The sequence below is a fragment of the Podarcis liolepis genome (genome assembly GCF_965112155.1).
Source record: "Podarcis liolepis genome assembly, chromosome: W".
In the NCBI taxonomy this organism is placed as follows: Eukaryota; Metazoa; Chordata; class Lepidosauria; order Squamata; family Lacertidae; genus Podarcis; species Podarcis liolepis.
The window spans coordinates 9,477,537-9,493,459 of record NC_139568.1 but is presented as its reverse complement, the minus strand read 5'-3'; the positions used below and the strand labels follow the sequence as shown (position 1 = coordinate 9,493,459).

Below are 15,923 nucleotides of genomic sequence, written 5' to 3'. Positions count from 1 at the left end.
TTTGCCCTGCCGGACTTAAGACTTTACTATGAATCAGCAGCGTTCTGTTGGTTGAAAGACTGGCTGCTCCTCGAGAATACAGACATTTTGGATCTGGAAGGATTTGATAACAGATTTGGCTGGCATGCATATATATGGTATGACAAGGTAAAAGTGCATAAAGGTTTTAAGAACCATATGGTGAGGAAAGCTTTGTATAATGTTCGGATAAGGTACAAAGATTTGTTTGAAAGTAGAACCCCTAGGTGGCTGTCACCAATGGAGGCAAAAGAGGTGAAAAAATTGAATATGGGTTCTAATTGGCCTAAATATTTTGAAATTATAGAACAAGATGGTGAAAAAGTAAAAATGCAGAGTTTCGAGAAACTGAAGTTTAAGGTGAGAGATTGGCTACATTATCGACAGATCAATGAGGTATTCAAACAGGACAGAAAGAAAGGCTTCCAAGTGGAGAAGTCAAAACTAGAAACAGAACTGTTAGAACCCAATACTAAAAACTTGTCAAGAATGTACAAATTGCTGTTGAAATGGAATACTCAAGATGAAATGGTGAAATCCTGTATGATTAAATGGGCACAGGATATGGGGCATGACATTGAGCTTGCTGACTGGGAGCAGTTATGGACCACTGGTGTAAAATTTACGGCATGTAATGCCTTAAGAGAAAACATTATGAAAATGATCTACAGGTGGTACATGACTCCGGCTAAGTTAGCAAAGATCTATCATCTGCCCAACAACAAGTGTTGGAAGTGTAATGAAACGGAGGGAACTTTCTATCACCTTTGGTGGACCTGCCCGAGGATTAAGGCTTTCTGGGAAATGATCTATAATGAAATTAAAAAAGTTCTGAAGAGAACCTTTATTAAAAAACCAGAAGCCTTTCTCTTGGGTATGGTGGGCCAAATGGTGCCTAAGAAGGATAGGACATTTTTTATGTATGCCACAACAGCAGCAAGAATTCTGCTAGCAAAGTATTGGAAGACACAAGATCTACCCACGTTGGAAGAATGGCAGACGAAGGTGATCGATTATATGGGACTGGCAGAGATGACTGGCAGAATTCGAAACCGGGGGAAAGAGGCGGTGGATGAAGACTGGAACAAATTTAAAGCTTATCTTAAAAACTGTTGTAATTTGGAAAATTAGGGGATCAGGGTAATAAGAGATAAAGAACTACAGTTGTTCTAATAACTTATGGAAGTTAAATTTACGAAATATAAATAAGTGTATTACGAAAGGGTTGCTGGAAAATCTTGAAACAAGAATGCAGAAAAGGGGTGGTATGGGGAAGTCGATTTTGTGTTTATTTATGTTTTTGTTTTGTTTCCTTTTTATTTATGAAAAATTAATAAAAATTTATTTAAAAAAAAAGGAGAGGGAGAAGAAGAAGAAGAAGAAGAAGAAGAAGAAGAAGAAGAAGAAAGGTTATAATTTTTTTAAAAAAAATAATTAGGATATCAAGATGGTGTTAAAATTATGGAATTGGAATATTAATGGGATGAACGATAGGAAAAAACAAAATAAAATTGAACAATATTTTAAAAAGGAAAATTTGGATATAATATGTTTACAAGAGACACATGTGGCAAGAAGACATAGAAGAGTTTTGATTAACAAAAGACTAGGAAATGAATTTATATCGTCAGACAAAAACAAAAAGAGAGGGGTGGTATTGTATATAAGAAATAAAATTGAAGCTCAGCAAATTTTCAAAGATGAAGAAGGAAGAATAATCGCAATTCAGATCAAGTGGCAAGGTGAAAAAATAATAATAGTCGGGATCTATGCACCAAACGGAAACAAGACTGATTTTCAAAAACTGTTTGATTATATGGACCAAAAGATTATAATAATGGGAGATATGAATGGAGTAGTGTCCATGGAAATGGATAGACTGAGAGCATCAGGAATGAGCAAAGAGGGAAAACTACCAAAGACTTTTTTCTCAATGATTAAGAATTGTAACTTAATAGATATTTGGAGACTGAGACATCCACTTGACAAACAGTTTACGTTTCATTCAGAATCGAATCAGTCAATGTCGCGAATTGATCAAATATGGGTATCTAACGAATTAACTCCAAGAATCATGCAAGTTGAAATTCAACCAAGAGTGATCTCAGACCATAATCCAATCAAATGTGAAATAAGAGGTTACGAAGAAAGAACATTCAGATGGAGAATTAATGACTACCTTCTAGATGATCAAAAAAAAATAGAGGGTGCACAAAAGAAGCTGGCGGAGTATTTTGTGAATAATTGTAATAAGGGTACAAAAATGAATGTGGTGTGGGATGCCAGCAAGGCGGTGATGAGAGGATTTTTTATCCAACAGAATTCAATAAAAAATAAAAGCAGAGAAAGGCAAGAAGGCAATTTTAAGACAAATAATGGACAATGAACAAAAGTTAATTGAGAAACCAGACAATTTGAAAATAAAACAGAATATAAACGCTCTACAAACACAATTTGCTATGATAATAAATAAAGAAGTGGAGTGGAATATAAAAAAATTGCGACAAAGGAACTTTGAATTTGCAAACAAATCAGGCAAATGGCTGGCATGGCAAATTAAGAAAAGAAAGGAACAGAACACAATAAATAAAATCATCATAGAAGGAGAAGAGATAGTTAATCCAAAGGGTATCAGAAAAGGATTCTTGGATTTTTACAGACATTTATATAATAATAAAGAGAAAAATAACATGAGAAAAATAGAAAGATTTTTAAAAGGGAAAAAGGTGCAGAAGATCCCAACAGAAAAGAAAGAAAGGCTGAACGCCCCTATTGAAATGGAAGAGATTAAAGAAGCCATAAAAGAGTTGAAAAAAGGGAAAGCTCCAGGACCAGATGGATTTACAGCAAGCTATTATAAAGAAATGAGAAACATCCTGTCTACACCGCTGAGAGAAGTCATGAACAATATTCTTCAGGACAGAGAAATGCCAGAGACGTGGAAAGAAGCTTTTATTACACTAATTCCAAAACAAGACTCTGATTTGACTCAAGTTAAAAACTACAGGCCTATCTCATTGCTAAATACAGACTACAAAATTTTTGCAAGTATCTTAGCGAAGAGGTTGAAAAAGATACTACAAGAAATTATCCATAAAGACCAGGCGGGTTTCCTTCCTGGCAGACAGATGAAAGATAATATAAGGAATATAATTAATTTGTTAGAATATCTGACAGCCAGGAATGAGAAACAAGCTGCGTTAATATTTGTGGATGCAGAAAAGGCGTTTGATAATATTTCTTGGGACTTTATGTTAAAAAATTTAGAATATATGGAAGTGGGGAAAGAATTCTTTAATGGAATAAAAGTGATATATACTGAACAAAGAGCGAAGCTTATTGTAAACAACATGACTACAGAAGATTTAAAGATATCAAAAGGTACGAGACAATTGTTATTCATAATGGTTCTGGAAATTTTCTTAAATTCAATAAGGAGAAATGAAGCAATAAAGGGTGTGTCAGTAGGCCAGAATCAGTATAAAGTAAATGCCTTTGCCGATGATCTGGTAATAACAGTGGACGAACCGCTGGAAAGTGCAAAAGTAGTTTTGGAAGAAGTTGAACTATTTGGTCAAGTGGCAGGGTTTATATTAAACAAGAAAAAAACCAAAATACTTACAAAAAACATGGAACAAGGTATGATAGAAACAATGCAACAACAAATAGGGATAGAAGTGGTGAAAAAAGTTAAATATTTGGGAATCTGGTTAACCCTCAAGAATATTGATTTTTTTCAGAATAACTATGAGCCAGTGTGGAAGGGAATAAAGAAAGATCTAGAGGTGTGGGGTCGAATGAAGTTATCTTTATGGGGGAGAATTTCAACGATTAAGATGAGTGTGCTGCCAAAGATGTTGTTTTTGTTTCAGACAATTCCAATAATCAAGGGGACAATGATCTTTAAAGAATGGCAAAGAGCAATTTCAAGATATATCTGGCAGGGTAAGAAGCCTAGAATTCAGTTTACGTTATTAACGGATGCGAAAGAAAGAGGAGGCTTCGCCCTGCCAGACTTGAAATTATATTATGAAGCTTCATGTCTCTGTTGGTTGAAGGAATGGATAAAGTTAAAAAATACTGATTTGCTAGATTTAGAAGGTTTTGATAACAGATTTGGCTGGCACGCATATTTATGGTGTGAGAAGAAAAAAATCCATAAAGGTTTCGAAAACCACATCTTTAGAAGAGCTCTCATAGAAATATGGGAGAGGTATAAAAGTATATTAGAACCAAGAATTCCCCACTGGCTATCTCCGTTAGAAGTTATGAGTCTTAAGAAAGTCAATATGAGGGGAAACTGGATTACATATAAAGAATTGATAGTAAAAGAAGGAGGAAAATGGAAAATGAAACCTTATGAAGAAGTGAAGGAGCATGTATATGATTGGTTGCATTATTATCAGGTTAATGAAATTGTAATGGCTCTAGGGGTTGCTCGTGCGTAAGCTTGTCCCAACACCTGGCTGGGTTGCCTGAGTGAACCTTTCCTGTCCGAGCAGCCACTCACCCGTGGCTGTCTCAATCGCTGGCAGAATCTGTCAGTGGGCATTTCTTAAACTTCTTCCAGCAAAGAAGCTCTTTGACGCCCAGTCTCCTCCTACTCTCCCTGCGCGGAAGCCTTCTGCGCAAGGAGGGCGTAGGCAGCGGAGGACTATTCCTCTCCCCGCTGGTCCCCGGCAAGAAGTCATGGGACCGCCTCGCCGATTCCCCCATCTGCCCCCCTTCTCCACTGGAGCTACGCTGATTCCCTTCCCCAGAAGATGGGCTGCCTCTCCCACTCCCGGGACGCTCTCTGGGATCCCTTTGGAGCTTGCTCTCTCCCTCGGACACTGATGGCAGTTCCCTGACATCCACCTCCTCCTCAGGACCCCTCCCACCCCGGGCGCGATTTTCCGGCACAACCTCCTCCCTCTCCTCGGCCGACGATGCGGGGAATCCCCTGAAAGAGCTGGCATCATCTTCTGAGGATTAAAAACCAGCCTCCCATCCGCTCGGATCTCTTCCCGCTGGTTGAACCTCCCAGTCTGATTCTTCTCCCTCGGACACCTCCTCTCCCTCCTCTTCGGAAGCAGGAAAACCCACAAAATCCCCTTCGTTGTCTGTGGGTCCAAATTCCTCCTCCCAGAATCTCGCTAATGGTTTGGGCTTATCCGGGAACAAACTGTGGAATTCTTCCACCACATACCCGTCAGTGATTGATTCAGCAGGGACCCACGTGTTTTCCGACCTAGGTTCCCCCTCCCAGGCTACCTAGTATTCTACCTGGCGACCTCGCCACCTTGAATCGAGTATTTCCGTGGCTTTGTTACAGTGTTCCCTCTCCTCGACCCGCGGGTGGGTGGTAACCCCTCCCTCCCGTCCTGGGAATTCCCGCCCCTCCCTGTACGGTGTGAGTAGGGACCTATGGAACACCGGATGTATCTTCATGCTGTCAGGCAACTTGAGTTTAAATGTCACTGGGTTAACCTGCTGTATTACCTCAAAAGTCCCCAGCCACCTAGGCTGCAACTTCTTGCACCCTCCCTTTAGGGGCAACCCTTGGGATGACAACCACACCCGGTCTCCCACCCGTATGGCCTCCCCCTCCCGACGGTGCCTGTCTGCCTGCCTCTTGTAAACTTCCTTGGTCCGCACCAAGTTCAGCCTGAGTTGCTGGTGTAAGGCCTCCATTTCCTCCACAAATTGCTCAGCCGCAGGTACACTCCATCCTTCCTCCCCCCGCCCTGGGAATGCCCTGGGGCGACACCCGTAATTGGCCATGAAAGGGCTCATTCCCGTGGACACGTGCTCAGTGTTATTGTACGCAAATTCAGCCAAAGCTAATTTCTCTACCCAATTGTTCTGTCTCTCGCTGACATAGCAGCGTAGGTATTGCGGGAGTATGCCGTTCGCTCTTTCAGCTTGTCCGTTGGTTTCCGGGTGCCTCGCCGTCGAGAAGCTCACCTCAACCTGTAGCAAGCTCATGAGTTTCCGCCAGAAATGAGAAGTAAATTGTTTCCCGCGATCCGAGATTACCCTCGAGGGAGCCCCATGCAGTCTGAAAATGTGATCCACAAACAGCCTGGCGGTCTCCTCTGCCGTTGCTGCATGTGAGCAAGCTACGAAATGGCACATTTTAGTCAGTAGATCGACTACTACCATGACCGCTGTCTTTCCCCTTGACTTGGGCAGATCTGTCATAAAATCAATGGACACCACCTTCCAGGGCCTTCCCGGTGTGGGTAAGGGTTCCAGTAACCCCGCTGGGGCAGCCCTTTCCCCCTTAGCCCTCTGGCATCGGTCGCACCCTCGTACATATTCTCGTACGTCTTCCCTCACCTTTGGCCGCCAGAACTGCCTGGTGACAAGTAGCATGGTCTTGTGCTGTCCAAAGTGCCCAGCTGTTGGGTTGTCATGGAGTTGTTTAAGTACCTTCCCCCTCAAAGTCTCCCCCGGTACATACAGCGCCCCCTTATAGTACAGTAGCCCTTCCTTTTCCTCAAACCCTCCATTGACTTCCTTTCCGTCCCTGAGTTCCCTGATTTTTGTCTGAGCGAACTCGTCGTCTCTAGTAAGCCCTGCCAGTTCTCGTTTCCCTACCAACGTTCCCCCACACACCCATCGGTCCTCGGGAATCACGTGTCGGATCTCTGGCGGTCCCTCTCCTTCCATGTACTCTGGTTTCCGGGAGAGAGCATCTGCTCTTACGTTTTCCTCTCCCGGCACGTATCGGATCTCGAAGGAAAACTTGGCGAACTCCTGGGACCACCTGATCTGTCTCTGGTTGAGCACTGGCACAGTCCGCCAGTATTCCAAGTTCTTGTGGTCAGTTCGGACCTGGATCTTGTGCCGCGCCCCTATCAACAGATGTCTCCATTACCGAAATGCCGCATAGATCACAAGCAGTTCTTGGTCATACACTGTGTAATTTTCCTCTGACTTGCTCAGCTTCCTAGAGAAAAAGGCACACGGCCTCCAGTTCTGCTTGGCCCCGGGCTGCAAAAGGACCGCTCCAATCGCGCGGTCGGACGCGTCCGTCTCCAGTCTCATGGGCTTCTCCGGATCCGCGTGCAGGAGCTGCTCTTCCGAGGCGAACACCCTCTTCAGTTTTTCAAAGGATTGCTGCGCACCCTCTGTCCACGCGAACTTCTTTTTGCTACTAAGACAATCCGTTATGGGCGCTGTCAAGTGAGCGAAGTTCTTTATGAACTTCCTGTAGAAGTTGCTGAAGCCTAGGAACCTTTGCACATCCTTTCTGTTTTGGGGGGCTTTCCATTCCAGCACTGCCTTCACCTTGCCCGGATCCATGGCTAGTCCTTTGTCTGACAGCCTGTACCCCAGGAACTCTACCTCCCTGGAGTAGAATTGGCATTTTTCCAGCTTGACCCACAACTGATGCTTCTTCAATCTCTGTAGCACCTCCCTGACGTCTCTGACGTGTTGCTTTTCATTGTCCGAATAGATTAAGACGTCGTCCAAAAAGGCCACGCAATTCTTGTACAGCAGGGGCCCCAACACATGATGCATGAAGGCTTGAAAGCAGGCAGAGCCCAGTTGTAATCCAAATGGCATGACTAAGTACTCAAAAGCCCCCAGGGGGGTGAACATGGTCGTTTTCCATTCGTCCCCCTCCCTTATCCTAATCAGATTGTAGGCTCCCCTGAGGTCCAGCTTAGTAAAAATCTTCCCCTGCCTCACACGTGTCAAAATATCGTCAATCCAGGGCATTGGGAAAGTCACGGGTTCTGATACCAGGTTTAGGGCCTGGTAATCCACAACTAATCTGGGCTGATTAGTCTCTTTTTTGTCCACAAAGAACACCGGACTGCCCCCCACCACCTTAGATTCCCTTATGAAACCTCTCTTCAGGTTCTTGTCAATAAACTGCCGCAGCTCCTGCATCTCCCGGTCGGACATGGCATACAGCTTACCCACTGGTAATTGAGCCCCTGGAAGCAGGTTGATTTGGCAGTCAAAGGGCCTGTGGGGGGGCAGTTTGTCTGCCTCCCTCTCGCTGAAGACCTCCTTCAAATCAGCATATTGTGGTGGCACCTCCCCTTTTTCCTCCAGGGCCAACCCAGCCACCCTGGCCACAGTCATTCTTGGTTCCTTCCCTCCCAGACAGTGCTCTAAGCAGTAAGCTGACCCAAAGGTGACTGACCGCTGATGCCATGACACCACTGGGTCATGCATTGCCAGCCAGCTCATTCCCAGTATTATTGGGGGTCCTGCCAGCGTGGCCACGTGAAAGGCAATGGTTTCCGTGTGCCTGGAGACCCTCATTCGCATTGGCGGTGTCTGGTGTGTCACTTCCCCTCCCAGGAGTTCCCTGCCATCGATGGTGGTCACCTGCAAGGGAAAATCTAGTGGCAACAGGTGGAGTTGGTGCTCCAGAGCGAAGTCTCTGCTGAGAATCTAGCAGTCCCTTCACTTTGACGGGGTGCCCATTTGGGAGTTCTAGCACCACCTCTATGGCTATAGCTGCCTTGGGGGGGGGGGTCAGGCTGGGGCACTTCTATTTGTTGCTGGCCTGGCTGCTGCCCCTGCTGGTTGGCAGCCAGGCGTTGTCGTTTCCCTGCACCTGCCCCTCCTCCCCCTTCTCATCGTGGTCTGCAGCCCCCATCATGCCTTGCCAGGCCTTTCGTTGAGGGCAGACCTTTGCAAAATGTCCCAGTCACTGACAGAGGAAACACTTCTTGGTAGTTTTCCACTCCTTCCCCTCCCTTTTCCGACCTTCACCAGCGTTTGAAACTTCGTGCGCGCGTGCTCCATCAATTTCCATCGGCTCTGCCGCCTGGGAAGGCTCCCTCGGCATCTCTGGAATGCGGTTGTCATGGAAACGTTCCACCCTTATCTCCCGCTTCTCTTGAGCCCGTGCTTCCTGGCGTACACCGATCGCAAGCACAGTCTTTGTGAGTTCATCCATCGACTGCGGGCGGGGCGCTCGGGACAACTCGTCTTTCACTTCGGGGGACAAACCCGCTTCAAACAACATTTGCATTGGTTCAGAGTCCAGATCCCACCCGAGCTTGTGGACTAACATCGCGAAACGCGACCAGTAGTTTCTGACGGACAGGCTCCCCTGCTTGCACCCCATCAGCTCCCGTTTCGTCACACTTTGCTCCACCTCGCTGGAGAACATCGCGTCCATCCCCTGGTAGAATTTCTTAAGATCTTTCAATGCATCATTCTGCATCGCCATTAGGGGCCTGATCCATTCACGTGCCCCATCCTGCAGATGTCCCACAATGTAAGCCACCCTCTCCCCGTCATCAGCAAAGTCATTTTTCTGCAGCTCCAAAGCGTACTGACTCTTCCTCTCCCCGCTGGCCCCGGCAAGGAGTCATGGGACCGCCTCGCCGATTCCCCCATCTGCCCCCCTTCTCCACTGGAGCTACGCTGATTCCCTTCCCCAGAAGATGGGCTGCCTCTCCCAATCCCGGGACGCTCTCTGGGATCCCTTTGGAGCTTGCTCTCTCCCTCGGACACTGATGGCAGTTCCCTGACAGAAATGTTTAAAAAGGATTTTAAAGAAAGAGGTTTTGATGAAAAAGAATCAAAATTTCAAAAGGAAATAATAAATAATGAGTACAAAAATTTATCTAAAATGTATAAAATGTTGCTGGAATGGTACACAAAAGATGAGGAAGTTAAATCGGTTATGATACACTGGGCCAGAGATTTGGGTCATAATATACAGTTCAATGACTGGATAAAATTATGGAATGAAAATATAAAATTTACGGCATGCACTGCGTTAAAGGAAAATGTTATGAAAAGGGTTTATAGATGGTATATTACACCCGTAAAATTGGCAAAAATGTATAAAACGTAATAAGTGTTGGAAATGTAAAGAAAAAGAGGGAACATTTTACCATATGTGGTGGGATTGTAAGAAGGTGAAGGGTTTCTGGGAATTGATATATAATGAGTTGAAAAATATGTTGAAATATACATTTGTTAAGAAACCAGAGGCCTTTCTTTTAGGAATAGTAGGAAACGAGATAATGAGGACTGTAAACTTTTCCAATACGCAGTAACTGCAGTGAGAATACTACTGGCCCATGGAAACAGGAACAACTACCGACGTTAGAAGAATGGAGAATGAAACTGATGGACTATGCAGAATTAGATAAACTAACGGGGAAGATCAGATATTTACGTGACCAAAAGTTCATCGAAGATTGGGGAAAATTTTCAGATTATTTGAAATGTATATGTGATGAGCAAACAACGCTAGTGGGATTTCAAGAAGCTCTGTGAATGTTTGAGGAATATTGTGTTGAAGAAAAATAAGAGGGTGAAGGTATATAAAATGCAATATAAAAATTAGGAAATGTGTAATTAAAAAATTGAATAATGGATGATTGTTAGAGAGGCTGAAGGAAGTCCAAAAGAGAAAATATGTGATAAATTTAGATTGGATATTATAAATGTATACTGGAAAATTAATAAAAATTATTTATATATATAAAAAAGAAAATGGTGTCTATTAACAGCCACTGTTGTGCTGGAAGACCAAGGTGAAGTACTAGTAGGTTAAAGGTAAAGGTAAAGGTAAGGGAAAGGTAAAGGTAAAGGTAAAGGTAAAGGGACCCCTGGTTGGACAGTGTTCTCAAAGCTACAAACATGAGTCTGACCAAACTGCAGGAGGCAGTGGAAGACAGGAGTGCCTGGCGTGCTCTGGTCCATGGGGTCACGAAGAGGCGGACACAACTAAACGACTAAACAACAACAACAAAGGGACCCCTGACCATTAGGTCCAGTTGTGACCGACTCTGGGGTTGCGGCGCTCATCTTGCTTTATTGGCCAAGGGAGCCAGCGTACAGCTTCCGGGTCATGTGGCCAGCATGACTAAGCCGCTTCTGGTGGACCAGAGCAGCACACAGAAACGGCGTTTACCTTCCCGCCGGAGCGGTACCTATTGATCTACTTGCACTTGGACGTGCTTTCGAACTGCTAGGTTGGCAGGAGCAGGGACCGAGCAAGGGAAGCTCACCCCGTCGCAGGGATTCGAACCGCCGACCTTCTGATCGTCAAGCCCTAGGCTCTGTGGTTTAACCCACAGCGCCACCCGCGTCCCTACTAGTAGGTTAGCCAAGTGCAAAAAAAGGGGTATACCTGCTGAAATCCTATCTTATACACACTTATTAAAGGTACAGGATGCTTGTGCATTTTTGCCCCATGTCATCTTAAATTACTTTGCTGCATCACACGACAGGAAAATCCTCTAACTCAGGAGCAGCAGACACGTGGCCCTCACAATGCTGCAGAACTCCAATTCCCATCATCCCTGATTACTGGCCATGATGGCTGGAGCCAACAGGAACTGCAGCTCAGTAACATCTGGCAGACCACAGGTTAGCCATACCTACAATATGCAATGTTATATGTACCAATAATCCATACAAACTGTTAACAACCGCCAGAATACATCCCAACACTATGAGCAACTGCAAAACCATCCTCTTGCATCCTACGTTGGCTCCCGGGACGTTTCTGAGCACAATTCTGAGTGTTGGTGCCAACCTTTAAAGCCCTAAATGGCCTCAGCCCTGAAAGAGTGTCTCCATCCCCATTGTTCAGCCCAGGCATCAGGGTCCAGCACCGAGGGCCTTCTGGCGGTTTCCTCACTGTGAGAAGCGAAGTTACAGGGAACCAGGCAGAGGGCCTTCTGAGTAGTGGAACCTGCCCTGTGGGATATCCTCCCGTCAGATGTCAAGGAGATAAGTAACTATACAGCCTTTAGGGAAGTTTTTAATGTTTTATGGTGGTTTTGCATATGTTGGAAGTCTGAGGCTGCCCACCCTTGCCTTCCTTGCAGCATCCTTCTCAAAGGGCTAAGGCATGACTACGCTCACAGAGTTTAAATCCACCGTAAGGTGCAGCAATCAGGCCTCTGTTTCAACACAAAATACCAATGATCCTTATGCCAAGTGGGAGAAAGGTCGTCAACATGATGAACACACAAACCTTGGAGAGAAAAATGTAGAACAAAAAGCATCAGCAATTTAATTGGACTTAATGGAAGTCTCTGCTGATAAGAACATATGAGCAACGCAGATTTTCCAGATCGATGCAAAACCTAGAGCAGGAAACCTTAGACCTTTAGATATTGCTGGACAGCAGCTATGCTGGGGCTGATGGGAGTCCAACAACATCTGGAGTGTGTGCTGAGCTAGGAAAGCCCTGTAACTGGGAAATTGCAGAGCAGTCCTACTTATTCCAAGGCAACCCTCCAACTTAATTGGGACTTGCTTCTAATTCAGGTTGCACAAACTTGCAACCTTAAAAAGCATTTGTAGAAGTCGCAGTCATCCTATGTTCTTTGCTCCTAACTGCCTGAAAGTGGTTTCTCTAGCCTAGGCTGGGGTATCCCAGACAAAGGAAATAAACAGGGCAATATCCTAAACCACCACATATAACACAAAGATGTCTCTCACCTGGTCGTAGGTCAGAAGTCTCTGAAGCTCATTTTTAGTGATCAGATGACAATGCTGGAAAAAAGCAAAGCAACCACAGCTACAGGCTAGCTCACGGGGGCGGGGGGCGGGGGACAGCCTGCTGCCACTTCCTGCAATATGTAGTAAGACTGATAACTAGGATTGGGCAGTATGATCATATTAGGCTAGTGCTCTGTGAACTAGACTGGCTCTTGAACTGCTTCCAGGCCCAATTCAGAGCATCCCATTTGGCCTTTCAAGTGTTTCAAGGTTTGGGAAAAGGGTACCAGAAGAAGGCCCACTTATGTTTGCACTGCCTCTCCACTGACTAGAATCCCTTTCCCAGGGAACTCCTGCTCTTTCAAGCATGGCAGGGCCTTTTCAGTCATGGCACCCTACCTTTCAGAATAATCTCCCAAAGAGGTTCACCTGGCCCCTGCTTTGATGTCCTTTCAGCAAAGACTTTTAGAATTTCCCCTGGTTCTTGAATTCATGGGCAGGGCGCTTGTGGCCCTCCAAACCCTGCTGTAGTACACAGGAACATAGGAAGCTACCTTATATTGAGGCAGACCATTGACCCATCAAGCTCAGGAATGACAATAATAATAATAATAATAATAATAATAATAATAATAATAATAATAATAATAATAATAATAATAATAATTTATTATTTGTATCCCGCCCACTCTGAGCGGCTTCCAACAAAGATGAAAAGTACATTAAAATGTCACATATTAAAAACTTCCCTGAACAGGGCTGCCTTCAGATGTCTTCTGAATGTCAGATAGATGTTTATCGCTTTGACATCTGATGGGAGGGTGTTCCACAGGGCGGGCGCCACTACCGAGAAGGCCCTCTGCCTGGTTCCCTGTAACTTGGCCTCTCGCAGTGAGGGAACCGTCAGAAGGCCCTCAGAGCTGGACCTCCTTGTCCGGGCAGAACGATGGGGGTGGGAGATGCTCCTTCAGATATACTGGACCGAGGCCGTTTAGGGCTTTAAAGGTCAGCACCAACACTTTGAATTGTGCTCGGAAACATACTGGGAGCCAATGTAGGTCTTTCAAGACTGGTGTTATATGGTCTCGGCGGCCGCTCCCAGTCACCAGTCTAGCTGCCGCATTCTGGATTAGTTGTAGTTTCCGGGTCACCTTCAAAGGTAGCCCCCCTTAGAGCGCATTGCAATAGTCCAAGCGGGAGATAACCAGAGCATGCACCACTCTGGCGAGACAGTCTGCAGGCAGATAGGGTCTCAGCCTACGTACCAGATGGAGCTGGTAAACAGCTGCCCTGGATACAGATTTGACCTGTGCCTCCATGGACAGCTGTGAGTCCAAAATGACTCCCAGGCTGCGCACCTGGTCCTTCAGGTGGACTGGCAGCAGCAGCTTTCAGGCAGAGATCATGCCCAGCCCGATCTGCACACACTGGTGACTGAGCCTGGAACTTTCTCCATGCAAAATGGCCACTCTGCTTTCGCGTTACTGCCCTTAACAAACTGCAACTCCCACCCCGATCACTGGAGAAGTTGCCCACATTTGCTATAATCTAATTTAGTACATCTCTGCCACTCGGTTTATGTTGCTCTCTACTGGCTGCTCTAGTAGAAACCTTAGTGTTGCAGCTGCAGCAACAGGGATCGCCGACACTGCACCCTCCTGGTGTTGCTGAAGTGGAACTCTCATGAGCCCCAGTCAGCAAGGCCAATTCTTAGCAATTATGGGAATTTTGGCCCATCAACATTTGGAGAGCACTATGCTGCCTGCCATAAAGAAGGCTGATCACCAAAGAATTGATGCTTTTGAATTCTGTTGCCGGTGGAGACTCTTGAGAGTCCCATAGACTGCAAGAAGATCAAACCTATCCATTCTGAAGGAAATCAGCCCTGAGTGCTCACTGGAAGGACAGATCGTGAAGCTGAGGCTCCAATACTTTGGCCACCTCACGAGAAGAGAAGACTCCCTGGAAAAGACTCTGATGTTGGGAAAGATGGAGGGCACAAGGAGAAGGGGACGACAGAGGACGAGATGGTGGGACAGTGTTCTCGAAGCTACCAGCATGAGTTTGAGCAAAGTGCGGGAGGCAGTGGAAGACAGAAGTGCCTGGCGTGCTCTGGTCCAGGGGGTCACAAAGAGGCGGACACGACTAAACGACTAAACAACAACAAATGCTGCCTACCCTGAGCTACACACAGGCAGGAAAGTTACAGAAACATGACTCAGTTTGCTTCTCCAGATAGCAGAGACCCACAAGTTACATCCTTGTAATCCTGGTTTTGGCGCTCAAAGTCTTCCACGTGGGCAGCAAGGTGGGAATTGACCATGCAGAAACTGGTATTGTTGCAGACAAACCTCACGGCCACACACCCCTTGTTACCCTGCAGGGGCGGAGCAAAGATGCCTGCTAGTGAGCAAGCAGGAAAGAGGGGGAAACTGATTGGCAGAGATTAGAAAAACAGATAGACAGACAGAAAGATAGACGTAGGGAATTCCGCTGTCAGGGTCTACTCCCCATCTTCCCCATGATGCCTGTGCCCACTGTCTCCCTCATCACTTCCTTGATGCGGCTGAGCTGGTCCTTCCGGACAAAGATGAGCAACATCATTCTGACTAGACGGACCAGCTGCACCTAGAAGATGCAAGGTACTGGGATGTCTACCAGCTCTGTTCATTGCTTGCTGTCCTGGGCCAGCTGGATGCAGATTGGAGTGGCAGGTGGCACCAACTGGGGATCCCCCAAGGGAAGAAGGCTCAGAGCCAGGGAACTGGTGGGGGGTCGTCAGAGGGAGAAGAGGGAGCAGACTGTGAGCAAGAGGAGGTGTTGGAAACTGAAGAGGCAGGAGGGCAGGAAGATTCTGTGGCAAACAGCAGCCCAGAATCCGAGGCAGAAGTGGAGGCTGGAGGCGGGGGTCAAGAGGCAGAGATCAGGCAGGCTGCTGAAGAAGCCAGGGGGTCTCCCCATCCTGCTGCGATCAGCTCCCCTCCCTGCTGGTCTCCCAGAACACAGAGAAATTAAGAGGAGGGAGCAAAGACAGGCAAGGTGTCAGAGTCTCAGGTTGCTTGGGAAGGACCAGGGGGAGGAGGAGACTTCAGAGAGTGGTGGGAGGGTAGCAACCTTCAGCCTTCACAACTACCTCACTGGGGCAAGAGCTGTTGGGAAAGGTTTCTCTGATCACGAGGCCTGCACGGTTTGGGTTTCTTTGAATAAAGAATGTTGGCTTCTTTTGAATAAAACACCACTGACACCAGGTGTTTTTTCTTGCTGACCTCCTCCTCCTCCTCCTCCTCCTCCTCACTCCAGCTCCTGACAGCTGTCTGGCTGCTGAAGAAATGGGTGGGGTTGGACTTACTTTCTTGTACTTGGATTTGGAACGCAAAGCCTTTTCCACAGCTGTCAGCCACTCTTGCTCCTTTGTCGAGTCCAAGTAGAAGAAAGCCTCTGTGCTCAGGTCCAGCTCCTGGAACCGAATGCCCAAGTGC

General features: G+C 46.2%; 1 protein-coding gene, 1 long non-coding RNA gene and 1 pseudogene across 3 annotated transcripts in view; all 3 read right to left on the bottom strand.

Moving 5' to 3' along the window:
* The window catches only part of LOC310697816 (inositol polyphosphate 5-phosphatase OCRL-like), a gene marked incomplete at both ends in the record, with an annotated part of 52,713 nt that extends 37,665 nt beyond the window's left edge, over positions 1-15,048 (bottom strand). The window contains 3 exons of the mRNA XM_083484446.1: positions 12,445-12,498; positions 14,702-14,847; positions 14,952-15,048. Coding sequence (XP_083340572.1) covers positions 12,445-12,498; positions 14,702-14,847; positions 14,952-15,048 — 297 coding nt within the window. The remainder of the gene's footprint in view (positions 1-12,444; positions 12,499-14,701; positions 14,848-14,951) is intronic.
* LOC310697839 (inositol polyphosphate 5-phosphatase OCRL-like) overlaps positions 1-15,923 on the bottom strand; it is a 728,228-nt pseudogene that overhangs the window by 421,187 nt on the left and 291,118 nt on the right. The gene's annotated exons all lie outside the window — the stretch shown is intronic.
* Positions 1-15,923, bottom strand: part of LOC310697717 — a 471,107-nt gene that overhangs the window by 322,088 nt on the left and 133,096 nt on the right. The gene's annotated exons all lie outside the window — the stretch shown is intronic.